Genomic DNA, 16,486 nt, shown 5'->3' on the forward strand with positions numbered 1-16,486 from the left:
AATTTGAGGTGTAAACAATGCAGGGGCCAGCGTACACATGGTAATCAGACACATCAGGCAGACTTTCATGTGAGGGGGCCACACAAGGGGGGCAGCCTGCGGGCCCCTAGTTGGGACAGCACTAGTCTGGACAATGAGTACAGGAAAGGTCAGTTTTCAGTTTAATTGTTTGAATCATTCTAGAGGATTACAATTTCTCTACAAGATACCATTGTGTCCAGATTTTTCTTCTGTGTCTTAAGGATGATTCAACAGCAAAATAATCAAGCATGAACCACAGCTGTTGTTTGTGATTGAATATGTTTGATTTCCTGTCTTTAAAAACAAAAGATCTATTTGCTCAGTCATTTGTGAAATATTGTTTATTATAGCAAATACGGATGCAAGAATGGACTGCAATCATCCCAAATTCCCAGCTAATTGTCATTCCATATCCACATGATAATCCCAAGAGGTAATACTGTACAATGCCTTTTTTCAAAGACAAAGGTTTCTTTTTTTCCCCTTATGTTATAGATGATTCCAACCACTTAGTTCATAATATGTACCTGTTTTCTGAATAGATATTAGATATTTAGCAATTTGGCCATAAATCTTCATTTTCTTGGAGCATGTTTTGTTACATAGTTTTTTGGATGGTTGGAAATTATAGGAGAGGCAATAGCAGTCTGCATAAATACACATGCTGAATAAAGAGGAAATTATATTTACATGATAGAAAGAAAAGGAAGTTAATGTATTCAACAATGAAATGTATATCCCGTATATTCAACAGAGAAGAATTCAGATATCATTTACTGAAGGTTTTACGGGTTAGAGCACCTCTGAATAGCACATAAGGTCTAACCGATAAAGGAATGTATTATTAGTAAGTAATACATAGTAATCTCCTAGCAGCTCAATGGTTTATCTTTGTTAAGTGCTGGAATAAATGCTCCTTTTCAGTACCTGGAGACTGAAAGACATATATGAAGTTCTTGCTTGGGGATTAGAGCTAAATTATTGGGAAGCTTTGCCTATTTTATTCAACGTATCACCCATCTGTTACCTATATTAAAAATAACATTGAGGACATGGGCATATGAGTGGAAGCTACCATAATGCAAAATGGAAGCTCCTCCTTATGTTAAACTTTACATACATAAAAAGTGCCCACCTTTGAAATTATTAGAAAGATCAAATTTTCCTTCAGATGATTTTATTTTGCCCAAATTGCAACTTAAATGCAGATTTGTAACTTTGCCTGCATTTTCATCTTTATATGTTGTGCCGTTGGAAATCCAGACTATATGTTGTATCTGATTTTTAATTATAGTTGATTGTGGACAATTGTTATTTTGTGGAATCACTTTGCGGATCTATTTATATTTAAATTTCTTTCATAGAGAAGAGCGATAATCAGTCTTTGGCTAAATGGGTTTAAATAAAGCAAAATTGCTTTCTGAATGGGGTGTTTAGACTGATTAACCTCTCAAGGGCTTCTAATATTGCAATTGCCAAAATAACCTTTCTTTTAATACCAGAGAGATCAACAATGGAAATGCATCTCAGATTCTCCTGGCGACAGAATAGTTACATAAATTGAATTCCCGCTGTTCATGTCCCCAGCAGCCAGTTAATTCCTGGAACTTGATAGTATCTTTCCAGATGCGTCTTTGTTAATATGTATATATTGATTTTGTTCCTGTGGTTTGTTTCAAATCCAAGTTATTTTGGCATAGTCTTGAGTCCAAACCTTTACAATTAGCCTCTAAATCTTAATTACAATGCAAGGCAATTTTCAGCAGGGAAACCTATCTTAAAAGGCTTTTTTTGGCTAGGTTAAATTTGCAGTTAACAAGATGGAGGTTAAAAGAGCACTAAAGCCCTAGTTTCATCCTTCAGTATCTTTCGAAAGTTGGCTGGTAAATGATTCAGGCAACTTTCCTCGGTAACATTCTCTTCTTACTAGGGGAGCAATAGATGCTTTGCAAATTGATAGTGATGGCATTTTGTATCTTGTTTCTGGCTCTGTGCCTAAAATGGTTCCCCATTAGTATTGCCCCTTGTCTGCCTGCAGCACTCTCACTGCATATTGTAATCAAGCATGTCACCCCTTTTTCTAAAGTTTGAAACATATTTGCTTTCTGCAGCAAGATTTAGATGGTTTGAAATAATGGTTTATGGCACTGGCATATCTATTTTACAGTAAATTGATTCAACAGTTTTCTGGTGTGTAACCATCTCTTGTTATAAAAGCACTTGGTATCACTTGTGTTCCTTAATATGTGCATAAGGGACTCCAGCAGGGTCATTTGATCCTGGACAACCAAGTTTGGAATGGGACAATGTTAGCGGCCTTTGCGCTAGTGCAATGCACACTTTTGTCCGAAGCTCAGTTTCGTCTGAAACCCTAGGGTGTCAGTGCTGAAGATAGTTTGCCGTGTACACATGCTTATTTAGAAGTGACATTGAAGCAAAAGAGAAAACTAGAAAGCCTTAAGTATCTCTATATATATCCACCTGGATTCTCTCTGCAAGAGTGCAAAGTCATGGGTGGTTAGAAGACCCATATAGTGGTGGTTCCCAACCTACAACATAGCAAAGGGACTGGAGAGCCTTCAGTGTGAAGTAAATGTAGTTTTTATTGAAGCACTACATGTTTCGGACCACACAGGTCCTTCCTCTGGTGCAAGTAACTTGTCTTTTTGGGCAGAAGGTCACAATTCTAGGAGCAGACAGAAAACGTAGTCAAACCACACTGAATCGGTGAAGGCAGAATTCGGGTGAAGTCAGACAGGCAGGGGTCAAAACCGGGAGATCAATCAAGATAGGTCAAACAGGCACGAGTCGGATTACGCAGTGTAGAATAGTTGGATAACAGGCCAAGGTCAGGATTACAGAAGTCAAGGAAAGTCAGGCAGGCAGGGGTCAAAACAGGATTCAGAAAACAGAATAAATATCAGGAACGCACCCAGGAACTCACAAGTGGAACCAACAATAGACAATGATAAAAACAGCAAGTCCCCTTTAATACTGTTTGAATTTCGCGCCATTGCGCGCTGATGAAAACACTCAGCGCATGTGTGCCTATAAAAACCCAAAGTGCGCGCCCTAAGCCACAGTATCACCAACATTAGAAGGAGAAACACCATGCGGCGGGCGTCCCCTCCGCCCCACTGGACCACCAGGGTAAGTTTTCGTCACACCACATGAGTAGATATGCACGTAAGTATGTTGTGTATTTTGTACTATTTACCCGTGTTGCTTGTGATACAAATCTGGTCCCATCAAGGCTGCACATTGCATTTATAACGCCCAGGTTACTTGTGATGTCAACCAATAGTTTTTATGAAGCCAGCTTTTTTATAATCCGTTCAATTCTAGAAGCTCCTGTCCTTACTATAGCCCATGATGGGTCTAGGGAGAGAACATTGTGCCAGAGACTCCTCCATGTTTATAGTTACCATTTTTGGAGTTAGTTTATAATAGAATATCTTAAATCTGTAAAAGCTGATGAATATCATATACTGTATGGCAGTAAAAGAATGTCAGGCCTTGCTGCAGAATGTCAATGACAGTGATAAGATATATCGATTTACAGGGTATATGTTTAGACAGACTTCACCTAGAGGCTAATTACTGTTCTCATTCTAGAATATTACATTGTTAACAATGAAAAAATCCTTGGTTTCAGTGGGGCTCATTTATAAACTTCGCATAGGGCAGATTGGTTTGCACAGTGAAAAATTTGCCCTGCACATGGTTACATTTATAAAGCTGAATAAGAGGGTGCAAACAGAATTGCATTTTTTTTTCACAATGTGAATGTCTAAAAGAGCTTTTTAAATATGTCAAATTGCAAATTGCGAATATTTAGGTGCACACTCTGCAATTGAATTACACCCCAATTTTGGTGGCGGAGAAAATATTCGTAAAACAGTTTTGCAAATTGTGAATTAAGGTTACTGTCAACGCTATTTTCGCGCACAACAACCTCGCACAGTGGGCGCACTCACACAAACACCCGTCTCGTTTGCGAGTCGTTTGTGAAAATTTATTTACAGTTCGCAAAAACCGGAGGGGCAAAGCAATGCAATATATTAGCATTCAGGAAAAAACATGGGCAATACAACCATTTGCGAAAAAAAGATGCGCTGCGCGAACTTTATAAATGACCCCCAGTGAGTTTAAAACAAGTCAGGAAAACAGAGACTACTCTGGTACAAGGAAGTACGGAAATGCTGTACACCTGGAGCAATAATAAAAGGGATCCCTCTTCATTCTGTATTGGATACCAACCCAACCCTTGTTAGGTTAACAATAAATTCTCATCCCTTAGTAAAAATGTTACTGCAAAACTTCATTCGTGATCAATATTTACAGCATTAAATATTGATAGACTGAACGTAGGTCATTGCTCCCCCTGTCTAAAACAGTGAATTTCCAGACCTGTCAGCTGACTCACCCCAACACTGAGTGTTTTTAGTTTATGCTGTTTGGCCTTCAGATGCTTAGGGCAGGAGCAGGGATGGATCTGACAGAATTACTACCCATTTATCGACCTTTGGGAAGCTTCTGATCTAAAATATATAAGAAGTTGGCTGAAATCCCAGTGCATACTGTTTTATCTGTGCCTTTCCTATGTATCTTGCAGCAGAAAACTAAAGATAGAAATAAAAATCATTGTTTGTATTTGCAGAATTCAATGCACGGTTATGCAACTGCAGCATTTTTAGCAGTTTAATTTGTATGACCATTTTCAGCTATGCGAAACACCGTATGCCATGCTAGATATTTATTCTGCTCACAGACAGCCTGTCTAGGCCAGAACATATTTAAAAGGTTGCTTTCTGTCATTGCAGTGCATGATTTTTTTCATGTAATCCCATCGAGGCATTTGCTTTGAGAGATCCAGCCTGCAAGGTTCTGAATAGACGGCATACTTTAGCACATTGCCCTTTTCTTTTTTCATTATTATTTATTATTACTTTATATTGCACCAACCCCTTTTTACACATTACAGAGCAGCAGAGCTTACAATCTAAGGTCCCCTTCATATTCAAACAGAACACACACACTGGGTCAGTTTTATCAGATGCCAGTTAGTATGTTTTTAGAGTTTGAGACAAAGTCTGGTAAGGCAGCGGAAACCCATAAAAGCTCAGGAAGACCTATAAACTCCATGATCTTTGTACAATATTTCTAATTGCTCACATCATAAAGAGCAGTATTGACAAGTGTCCATAAAATTAGTTAAAATGTTCATGTGACCGTAAGGAAAAAGCCAACATCAGTAAAATAATTAGATCAAGTTGGAATGCTGTCGTATTCAGATTGTTTCACTTTGTTACCAACGTTCTTAGACCACCGGCATCCGAGCAGCGCATGATTGCTGTAGCCATTATCTATGATCTTATGGTGCATTCAGATTTCATTGGATACAAATTCCAATACAAATTCCCTGTACAATTAGAAAGGGAATTCAAGGCATTCTAACCAATATATGTTGACAGTTGCCTTATGTATGCTTAAATTTTGCCAACTTGGAAACAAATATATGTATACGGTGAATCAAAAGTAAGTCCCCTAGGTAGGTAGGATGTGTGTCTTTTTATTTTTACCTTAACTGCTATAAAACTAGGAATGCACCAAATCCAGGATTCAGTTTGGGATTTGGCCAAGATTTGGCCTTTTCAGCAGAATTCGGATTCAACTGAATCCTCGTGCCTGGCTGAACCAAATCCAAACCCTTATTTGCATATGCAAATTAGGGACAGGAAGGGAAATCACATAGCTTTTTGTCACAAGGAAGTTAATAATGTTTTTTTTTCACTTTTTCCCTTCCCGTCCCTAATTTGAATATGCAAATTAGGATTCGGTTCAGTACTCTTTCATGAAGGATTTGGGGATTCAGTGCATCCCTATATAAACTTTGTATGTAATTTTGAGTCGTAGCTTAGCTACTTGCAACTTGCCACTAACATGCCCCTGAAAAAGACTCACGTGGCAACCTGTCTAGCAGCGCATCATTTCCTTGCCTTGCCATGTGGATAAAACTAGTGCTATTTTTATTTCACAATGAACGACCAACTAAAATATCTTATTTTTAGCAAAATAATTTACATTCCTTGTTTGCAGAGGATTCATTGGGATACATTACAGTACAGAACCATCTTAACAGCAGATGATGCCATCTCTAATGTTGCCTACTATGCACAACTTGTAGGAATATAATATTTATGTACATTGAGCGTAGCACTGACATTTTTAAGAATTACGCTACAACACAATGTGGGTCCATCATTAATCAAAGCCTTTCAAATTCTCAAATTCACCAACATTTTCCCTGTGTGAGAGGAGTGGCTTTACTGTATTTCATCTGCTAGTGTCTTTCAACACTGCTAACCAGACTAGTAAGGCACAGGTCACTTACAGAGAGAAGTATATATCTGTCCGAGGTATTACAGAAAATTAAAAATATGTGAACAGAATGCAAGCCATGGAGCTCCACACACTGTTCATGTGAGGATATTTATTTGGAATTTATTTAGCAATATTATACCAACAGTTTCTGTCATTACATTTTGAGGTTCTGGTTATTTAAATCTGTTGTGCTGGAAGTATTATGAATATATTTTTAATTCAAAATGCATTTGAAAACTTTTTTTGCAAATCAATAATGCCATCAATAAAATCATTAGCTTCTAATGTATTTGGCATGAGTCAACTGTTTCAATGAATACAACACCTTAAAGGAGCCTTGGAATTACCATCAGATCCAGGTAGCCAGTAGTTCCAGGGATCCCTAGCATACAGAACATGCACTCAGTTCTTCAGGGCAGACTGAAGGTGCCCAAATACCTTTGAAGAAGTAGAAGCAAAATTGAGTGTGCACTGACATTTTTTCTTGTACTTTACAATTTCTTTCTTGCCTTTGTAAATGAGAGCTACTGTTATACAAGTAAGCTGCAATCATACATTTTCTATGTATATTTGTATTTATTTGACGTTTTTGCATTCTTCTTACCCACAGCTGGAGTGCCAAGCTGTACCTGACCCCTAGTAACATTGTGCTGTTGACAGCTATCGCCCTAATTGGCGTCTGTGTTTTTATTTTGGTGGTAATTGGCATCCTACACTGGCAAGAGAAGGTAAGTGTAATGAGATGGAAACATCCTCCTACTTTTCTCCATCTTTTCTTCCATGAGTTGCAGTATTATGCAGCAACGTCTCAGTGGCTACAGAAGTTAGAATACTCTTTCAGTTTTTTTTTATTTATAACTGGTCTTTATTTTTTCAGTACAACACCAAATGAGTCTTCTAATTGAAGGCAAAACTGTAGCAGAAGTTAACCGCTGTTATTGTGCTGCAAGATCTGCTCATTTTGAGAGGTTGCTAAATGAGTGGATTTCAGTCCAATGTGACCACCCACGTATTCTGGCAAATTGGGTTAATACCGTCATTGGTCAGAGCCAAACATTGAGTCACATAGCGAGGCCTAAGGTGGATGGACAAGGGCAGCATTAACAGAATTAATATCTGGCAAAGTTAACAACCAGATAACAATTGGGCAGGCCCCTCCATGTGCCCCATCCATGGGCCAATAAGCTGCTGACTCGATCTGAGAGGCTGATTTTATCAGAACTTGTATAGCCAACTTTAGAATGACCTTTTTATTACCAGTTAAATGCCATTAAAGCATTCTTACAGGGGTTTGGCAAAAATAAAAACAAGCATCTCATGGAAATGAATATAAAGTCACTAGCAATTGCAAAGGCAGCTACACTTGTATGTCATATTAGGTGGATATTAGGTTACCAGTTAGCATATTATAAGTCAGTGTCTGACAATCAGCATTCTCATGAGTTTGTTTTTAAAATAAAGAGCACTCTTATAAAGTGGTTTTCAAATAAGAGCCAACTGAACGAGTCAGTGTCCATGCCGAATTTCAGGTGCATTTGTCACAAATATTGCAAAATTATCTAATTATTATTTTTATTTCGAGGGGAACAGTTACAAAATTCATGTCAAACACAACCTACTTGTAAACAGAAGTCGCTGTTGCAGAGTTCCTGCCTTTTAAAAACTAAATACACAATATTTAAAGAAGAGCTCTCCATAACTGTACTTCTTACTAAAACGAAGATTTCTTGTTATATTATTTTTTTAGTGTAATGTGCTGTTCCTGGTGCTGCATTGGATTCGGAAGTATTGCTTAGTAAAGAGCACTCGAGTGCTAGCGCTTTGTAGACAAGTGCCTTCCTTGCTCTTAGCCATCATTCTGAAATCTGACTTCAAGTCCCAATATCAACTTATTTCCACCTCCTTTTCATCCACATCTTTAGCGGTGCCTCGGTTTCCTGGATGTCTGGCTTGTCATTACCATCTGACAATCTTGAAAAAGTAATAGGGAGGGCACTTGTGAAGTTTCTGGCACTTTGCCTTCGTTTAAATTCCACGTTTCACTGGGACAAAGCCTTCCGTGGTCAGGAAATGCTAAGTGACAGATTGCATTAATTCCTGTCACTACACCAACGGGAATGGTGCAGGCAAGATTAGCAATGAATGCCATAGGAACTAAAATGAGACGAGGTCCAGAAAATAATTGTATTTATTCTCTGTAAGAAATGTTGCTTTCAGATAGAATTCTTGTTCTATTAATCTATTTTAATCACCTTGACTGCATTTTTTTTATTTAATAATACATTCAGGAGCTCACCCCTGCTTCATAAAAACCAATGCGATTCATCATCATTTGAATGGAAGTCTTTCTTTCACTCCACCTACTCAAGAATTCTCAAGAGTTGTCAAAAATTGTCAAATTCATTTTTGAATTAGTCAATCTAAACCTAACCATAAAATGTCAGAAAAATGTGGCGTGCTTTCATGTTTGAGAAAAACCACTCAACAAATGACAAGTAGCCAAGAATAAAAGAATTCAAGAAGTTTGCCTCAACATTTTGAGATTTTTTATATATCTCGCCCTGAGTGTTGGTACAGCATGTGCCAAATATCCAGACATTATTGATTGGAGAGAAAAGTATCCCTTCTTTATCAAATAAGTATCTTAAGTCCTTAAAAACTTATGTAAAGCGACTTCTTGAGAAGAAAAAGGATGATATATAATAACACGTATTACTAAATGATTATTATGTTTAACAATTCGAAAGATTGTCTCCTTCGATACTTCTTAATAAGAAAACCCATTATAAATATTCAATTATTTCAATATAAAATAAAAGAATATATATATTTTTTGCACTGGCACTTTATTAAACAAATGTTTTTTGTTATTAAGTAGTATCAAAGGAGACAATCTTTCGAATTGTTAAACATAATAATGATTTATTAACAAGTGTTATATATCATCCTTTTTCTTTTCATGCAGTCGCTTTACATACGTTTTTAAGGACTTAAGATACGTCTTATTTGATAAAGAAGGGATACTTTTCTCTCCAATCAATAGCCTTGAACACACTGACGTAAGTCAGATCCGTTCTTTCATCAATCAAATTAATATATCAGTGGATAGATCTTTTTCTCAACTAACCAAAATATCCAGACGTGTTACAGCTATGATCCTGTTTCACCAGCACAATGTCCACATAAGTGAATAAAATGTTATTTAAGTTGATGGGTGATGTGGATTTTGCTGTAGGTTCCTTGTAGTCACTGTTGGTTCACATAGCTGAAGAAAATGTGGCTTGTGTTAAAGCTCTCATTTTAATGAATCTCTGCAACTGGGCATTCTGAAAATACTTTGAATTATACATGCGCTTATGTCTGCGTGTGCTTTTGATTGTCAGGTTTGAGAAATCCTTAGCTGCATTGCCAAGCTACATGTAGTTATTTAGTGTACAAGTGCACCATCACAACTCTCATTTTTATAGCAGCAAAATAACCTCCACCTGCAAATGACTTCATTGATTGGCTTGTTTCCTCTCCGGCACCCTGGTTTGTACGCTCAGCATGCTGATTGTTCTTTATTCTCTCTACTGCAGGCATCATAGTCATCTGTAAGGCAGCTCATTTTAACCCAACTTGAATGCGGCTCCTTATGCTGCAATTTTCTAGCACTTTCTCAAAATTCAATCAAATGCTTACAAGTACTGATAATAGATAAATGCAATAATAAAGATTTGATGAAATGTACGGGTGTATCTTTTTCCACAATGTATTATGCTTCATTTTCTGGCACATGTACAATTTTCCATAAGTATATGTACAGCCTGATATCAGTAAAGGCTGGGATCTTCAACCTGTGGGGTAGAGCCAAAATATGGCTCCCTGTGGTGTTTAGGACAGGAATTATCCCCCTTTAAAAAATCTGCATTATAGGTGTAAGTGCTGAATGGAAAGTAATTGTCTGCCCTGTCTCTATGTCTAAAGGTGGCCATAAAAGCTGCCGACAGACTGTGTCGGCAGCTTATTGGCCCGTGTATGGGGGCCCCCGACAGGCTTCCCCGAAAGTCGGCCAGATCTCGATCGGATGGGACAGAAAATCACGTCGGATCGCGGCCGCATCTGTTCGTTGATGCAGTCCCGCGATCCGACCGCCCGTTTGCCGAATGCTAGGATCTGATCGTTGGGCCCTAGGGCCCACGATCGGATCTGCCCGATATTGCCCACCTCAAGGTGGGCATATCGGAGGGAGATCCGCTCGTTTGGCGACATCGCCAAACGAGCGGATCTATCCATGTATGGCCACCTTAAGGCATAGAGGAGGGGCAGGCAATATTTGATTGACAGCTGAGATTTTTAAATGAGTTTACAACAGCTATGAACGCTTTAATAAAAAAAAAGAATTTGGATTTCATGTTTAATTTGAAAAGGACTTGTTATCCAGTTATTTATGTCTGGCTGACAGGTCCACTTTAAGTTTCCTGAGAATAATGTTAAGAAGAATTAAAATGACTATGTATAGTACTGCATTTGGCCGTAGCAGTTTCTACAGTGTATTACTTTAGCAGGTCCAGATTTGAGGATTAACTGAAAAAGGAAAATGTATTCTTCTGTGCTTTATATATATGCCCCTTCCTAATAAAATTGCTGGCCGAAACGTTAGTTCTTGCCTCACTTGTAATAAAAACCTGAGTGTGCGGACCCTCTATTCTGGCTATACTACAATTTCGGCTACTGCACCCAGGCACCATTGAGAGTGCTGGTATCTCCCGCATGTATATATATATATATACATATATACATATATATATATATATATATATATACATATATATATATATATATATATATATATATATATATATATATATATATATATATATATATATATATATATATATATATATATATATATATATACATACATGCGGGAGATACCAGCACTCTCAATGGTGCCTGGGTGCAGTAGCCGAAATTGTAGTATAGCCAGAATAGAGCCGGCCAGCAATTTTATTAGGAAGGGGCACCCTTTTGCCTTCAGAACAGAACCATCTTTTTTGGAATGTGGTTGTATAAGTACTTATAAGACCTTAAGGCCTTGATTTCACTCTGCAGTTGATGAAACACATGCTACCTCATCCTGTTTTTATTCAGTTAGAACCTTACATTGCATGGAGAAAAACTTTCCTTTTGCAGAACACTTTAGAAATGACTTTGTGCTTAGTCCTCAACAGCTGATAAAGAATGACTCTACTACAAGAACATCACATTATTCCCTGACATCAATTGATCTGTGTTTTAGCCTTACTTTTCAAAAACAAGCAATGCACTGGATATTTTAAAAGTGTATTGTAGTTAATAATTGCTATTTAAGTATTCAAAGGCACATGTCAGAGCCGTTGCTATCTAGCCAATCCATGAAGCTTTCGTACAGGCCAGTCAAGCTCCTCAACTTTCATCTTAGAAAGCCAGTTCTGTACCATCCTCACTTTAAAGGCCTCCTTCCAACTTTTACCAGAAAGTAGGAAGAACATTGAATTTTCCAGAATAGCATTGTATCATGTAGCAGGTTTGCTTTTATCTGGACCAGAGGTTCTGCCCTAAACAGTAAATAAAAGTCCCAGACCATTATTTTTCTTCAACCACGCATTGCAGTCCGCATTGTGCATTCCAGCAGGTAGCATTCTCATGGCATCCTCCAACTCCATATTCATTTATTAGACTGCCAGATGTTGTAGTGCAATTCATCATTCTAATTCCTGAGCCTAGTACTTTACAACTGTGCATGATAGGGGTTGTTGAGCAGGCTGTATGTTGGGTTCTGTAGCATTACTGTACAGTTCAACTTAGGCTGGCTCTGGGTGGATGTCCTGATCAATACAAGCTATACTCCTTACAAAAGCTTTTTAAAAAAAATATACACTTTGTGGGAATATACAGTATTTTTATTGAATTTACTTTTGCTCACACGGCAACGATATGGATTTCCAAACTGGATATTCAGCCGTTGGCCTATGTAGATTGCCAACCAATAGTTACTGTCATCTGCTCATTTGATCTCTCAAGTTGCAAAAAGGGCATTCAATTGCACATTATTAGTGCTTATTCTTGCTTATTTTTGAATTGCAGGCTTGGAGGCAAGCTTGGGTTGCATAAAAACAAGTGCACTGCCAAATACAGACTCCTGTAGGCTGCAAGTCCACAAAGGGGCTACCCAATCACAGCCCTTATTTTATATCCCCAGGGTTATTTGTCATGCTTGTGTTGCTCCCCAGCTCTTTTACCTTTGAATGTGACTCATGGGTAAAAAAGGTTTGGGGACCTATGGTCTAAGCTGTATTTCATGCCTCCTAAGTGCTTGCTCGATCATTAAAAATAGAAAGTTTTGATTCATTAATACTTCAGTGAAATAATTATCATTATCACCTTGGACTAGTAGCATAAAAGAGATATTTAATTTCAAAGAATCTTCAGTGTGAAATCATAAATGTCTTAATTATGTTGAATTTAACATCAAGATCCTTTAGCATATTTAATGACAACGTTTGTTTGCATTTTTCAGAAAGCAGATGACAGGGAGAAAAGACAAGAAGCTCATCGATTCCACTTTGACGCAATGTGATGTGACACATGAAACCTTCTACTGTGCATTCAGTACATTGCAATCATCTCCAGCAGTGGAAGGGCTAGAAGCACTAAGGAACCTTTACAATGTGCAGGGCACAGTTCTAAGCAATGGAGAAACGGTCAGGTTATGGTCATTGGGGGGAGGGGAAGCTCTGTTTGTATATTTTGTGTTATTTATAAATGTATTGGTGAACATTAAGAATGAGTGCCTTGGAATCAATGCCAGCCAATCTGTAACAGGTATGGCCAAATTTGGGGTTTGGGTAGTTTTATTTTTTTTTTTCCATGAAGGTGTCCAACTATGGGTTAAATATTTTCAGTGCCTGGACTAAAGCATCAAGGCTGTAACCAACTAACCCTTCATTTCTCTATTTTAGAGTATTTAATGCTGTTGAAACGGTTTATTTTATTGTTTCTGCACTAGGAAATTGCATTTCTGAAGGGAGTTTAAACCATTTCAGTAGTTGTATAAATCTGTGGAAATGTTCAATTTAGAAATTAGTGCAGTCAAAAAAGATGTGTTCAATGTATACAAATGTTAACTAGTATTGCCGCCAATGGGGAGAATGCACAAATAACTCTTCAGGGGATCTGTGACTAATGAAGGAGTTACTTAATGAATAACCAAAATCATCTCCAAACATTGTTTCATATTTTCTACTGTAGTCCGTCTTGATATATAAGCCTCAGTGGTTGCTCCTAAGTTATGTTTATATATCAATCATAAGTGCCAACAGTGACCAATTGTTATATACTTTACATGGCTATTTCTCATTTGAGATGCATACAGGATCCTTGTGATGCTCACACCCAATAGTAACCACCAAACAGTTCTGCAGCGGCCAACATTTAGGGGCAGATTTATTAAAGGTCGAATTGAAATTTGAATTTTCGATTTTTTTTTTTATGGGCAAAACTGTCAAATTTGACTAGGGAATTATCCAAACTCGATTCAATTTTTTATTAAAAATTTGAATTTGATTTTCGAGATTTATCAAACTCTGGCCCTTTTAAGACTCTGAATTTGAATACTTGTCACCTAAAACCTGACGAATTCATGTGTAAGTCAATGGGAGAGGTCCAGTGACCAATTTGGAGATGTTTGTAGCCTTCCCAGCATTTGAATTCAATTTGAGTTTTCAGTTGGTAAAATATTCAAATGTTTTCATAAATAACCCCCCCCCATTGAATTTAGAAGAAAATTGAATTTAATAGAGTTGAGAAAAAAAAACCTCACATGAATTCAAAATTCAAATTTTGATAAATCTGCCTCCCCGTGTAGTGAGAACACATCCTAATTGGAGGATTCTGCCAGGGCCGGAACTAGGGGTAGGAAGAAGAGGCACGTGCCTAGGGCGTAAAGTTGAGGGGCGCCAGGCACGGTACCTCTTCTGCCGGATTCCCCCTAGTTTGGACCCTTCTGCCCCCACCTGCGGCAGCAATTCCAGCTGCTCGCGCTCCTCCATGTACGCATTTCCAGCGAGTGCGCTAGTCCACGCATGCATAGACGCTTGTTCCTGCGCACTCATGGAGGGGGGCAACATAGGTTGCCTAGGGCGCCCAGCTGACTCGGCCCGGCACTAGATTCTGCATGCATCTTAAGTACATGATAACATTATAGAGAATAGGGACCAGATCAGAATTTAAAAAAGATAAGTGACTACTATTAGTACTGTAAATTAAAAATTTAAATTACAAATTTCCAGTAATAGGTTACTTTTGCCCCCTCCCCCCCCTTTTTTTTTTTTTACATTTGTATGATCGATTAAAATGGTGTTGAAGTGCAAGTTTATTTAAATTACCAAGCACCCAAACAAGTGTGAGAGTGTTTATTGATTCAGTGCCCCTTGATTCCACTTGGCTGTGACGCCTAGCACAAAAATGTTAGGCTGGGAAATGCATATGTATTTTCAGTTATTATTAATATGCACCCTGTAATATAAGGCAAGCTTGTTTTTAAACACACTTCTGAGGGCTCCATTCAGCAGATGTATGTTTGATGTTTGTAACAAAGCTATAAATAATGTACTGCTGAGCGTGAGTAATACTTGATCATGTTACAGCTCTGTGTTTATGATTAGTGACAGAAAGTGCACTTTGTCTGACACAGCACCAGCTTTCCTAGTCCCACGCTCGGCACAGAACAAGCAAAGGCCCTATGCTGTTGCATTTACATTCTAATTGAGAGATTTGTTTTAGAGGCACTTTATTTTTACCAATAATAAGTTTACATTATGCCTTTCCCTGTGCCTCGGCTGCTATCTATTTTTACCCTTTGCCCAGATAAACTGGCAAATAGTTAAACACTAATATGCATTTGCATCCATGCTGTGTAATGGGGTTTGAAGAAAAAAACAAAACTTTGCTTCATCTTGTATAATTAGAGCAGTTATACTCCATCTGCATATCATTAATTAGCCATGTTCTTTTATCCTGGCTTACTTTTTGGAATGATGAAAGACCGTGTCGCTATATTTATGTTCAACTGCTGGTGTATGCTAATAAATGTGCTTTCATAAAAATAAAAGTGGGACCATTATTATTTTGTCTACTGTTTGTTCTTTAAAAAATTTTTTGTCTAAAATGGCTACGGCAGTCACTGGGTGTTTTCTCTAATCTGTTTCCATTAAAATAACAGTAAACATGGTGTTTTTGGCACCTACAATCAACTATTTCCTGCAACTCATTGAGATTCATATTTCCAGCCATGTGCAAAAATCCTCAGGGATTCATTCCAATTTACTATAGTAATGAGTGATTTTGGAAGCTATAGTTAACTGATGTAGGTGCATGGGCGGGAGAGCTAAGAACTGCTAAATAATAGTCTGAAGAGCCCCATGCAAAAAGCAATAAGCAGGACACCACTGACACACATGACTTGTATATTCTGAATGATATACATGCTGGAAGTATACTAGGGAATTCCATGTGAAACTAAAACCTTAATGCAGTTTCACCAGTAGCTCGTGAGCAACGTTCCTCACCAACCCCTTTGTTGTTGCTCCCAGTGGCCGCAAAGCAGGTTCTTATTTTTGAATTATTGATTTGAATGCAAACTTTAGTTGCATAAAACCAGCTGTACTTCCAAACAGAGCCTCCAGTTGGCTGCCAGTCCACATAGGAGCTACCGAATGGCCAATCACAGCACTTCATTTGCACCACCCAGAAACATTTTTTATTTTATTGTTTGACTTGTCCTCCCTGTGTTTACTTTTATATATTGTACTTTTATGTATTGTACGTCACTGCGGCTGCTTAACAACGCTTTATAAATAAAGTTATACATTTATACTTAGAAGCTACTAAATAGCCAATAACAGCCTTATTTGACACCCCAGGAAATTTTTTTAATGGTTGTGTTGCTCCCCAACGCTTTTTACATCTGAATGTAGTAGTTACACCACTAGTTTCTATGTATGGTTGTAAAGATGAAAAATGAGGGCCTATATAATGTAAAAATTGTTAAAAATGTGTC

At 37.8% G+C, this 16,486-nt stretch overlaps 1 protein-coding gene across 1 annotated transcript in view; it reads left to right on the forward strand.

Moving 5' to 3' along the window:
- The window catches only part of itfg1.L (integrin alpha FG-GAP repeat containing 1 L homeolog), a 122,229-nt gene extending 106,679 nt beyond the window's left edge, over nt 1-15,550 (forward strand). The window contains 3 exon segments of the mRNA XM_041590232.1: nt 372-454; nt 7,016-7,133; nt 12,947-15,550. Of these exon segments, the coding sequence (XP_041446166.1) occupies nt 372-454; nt 7,016-7,133; nt 12,947-13,006 (261 nt within the window). The 3' untranslated portion in view covers nt 13,007-15,550.
- The last annotated feature ends 936 nt before the right edge of the window (nt 15,551-16,486 follow it).

Source organism: Xenopus laevis, chromosome 4L (genome assembly GCF_017654675.1).
Source record: "Xenopus laevis strain J_2021 chromosome 4L, Xenopus_laevis_v10.1, whole genome shotgun sequence".
Taxonomy (NCBI): domain Eukaryota; kingdom Metazoa; phylum Chordata; class Amphibia; order Anura; family Pipidae; genus Xenopus; species Xenopus laevis.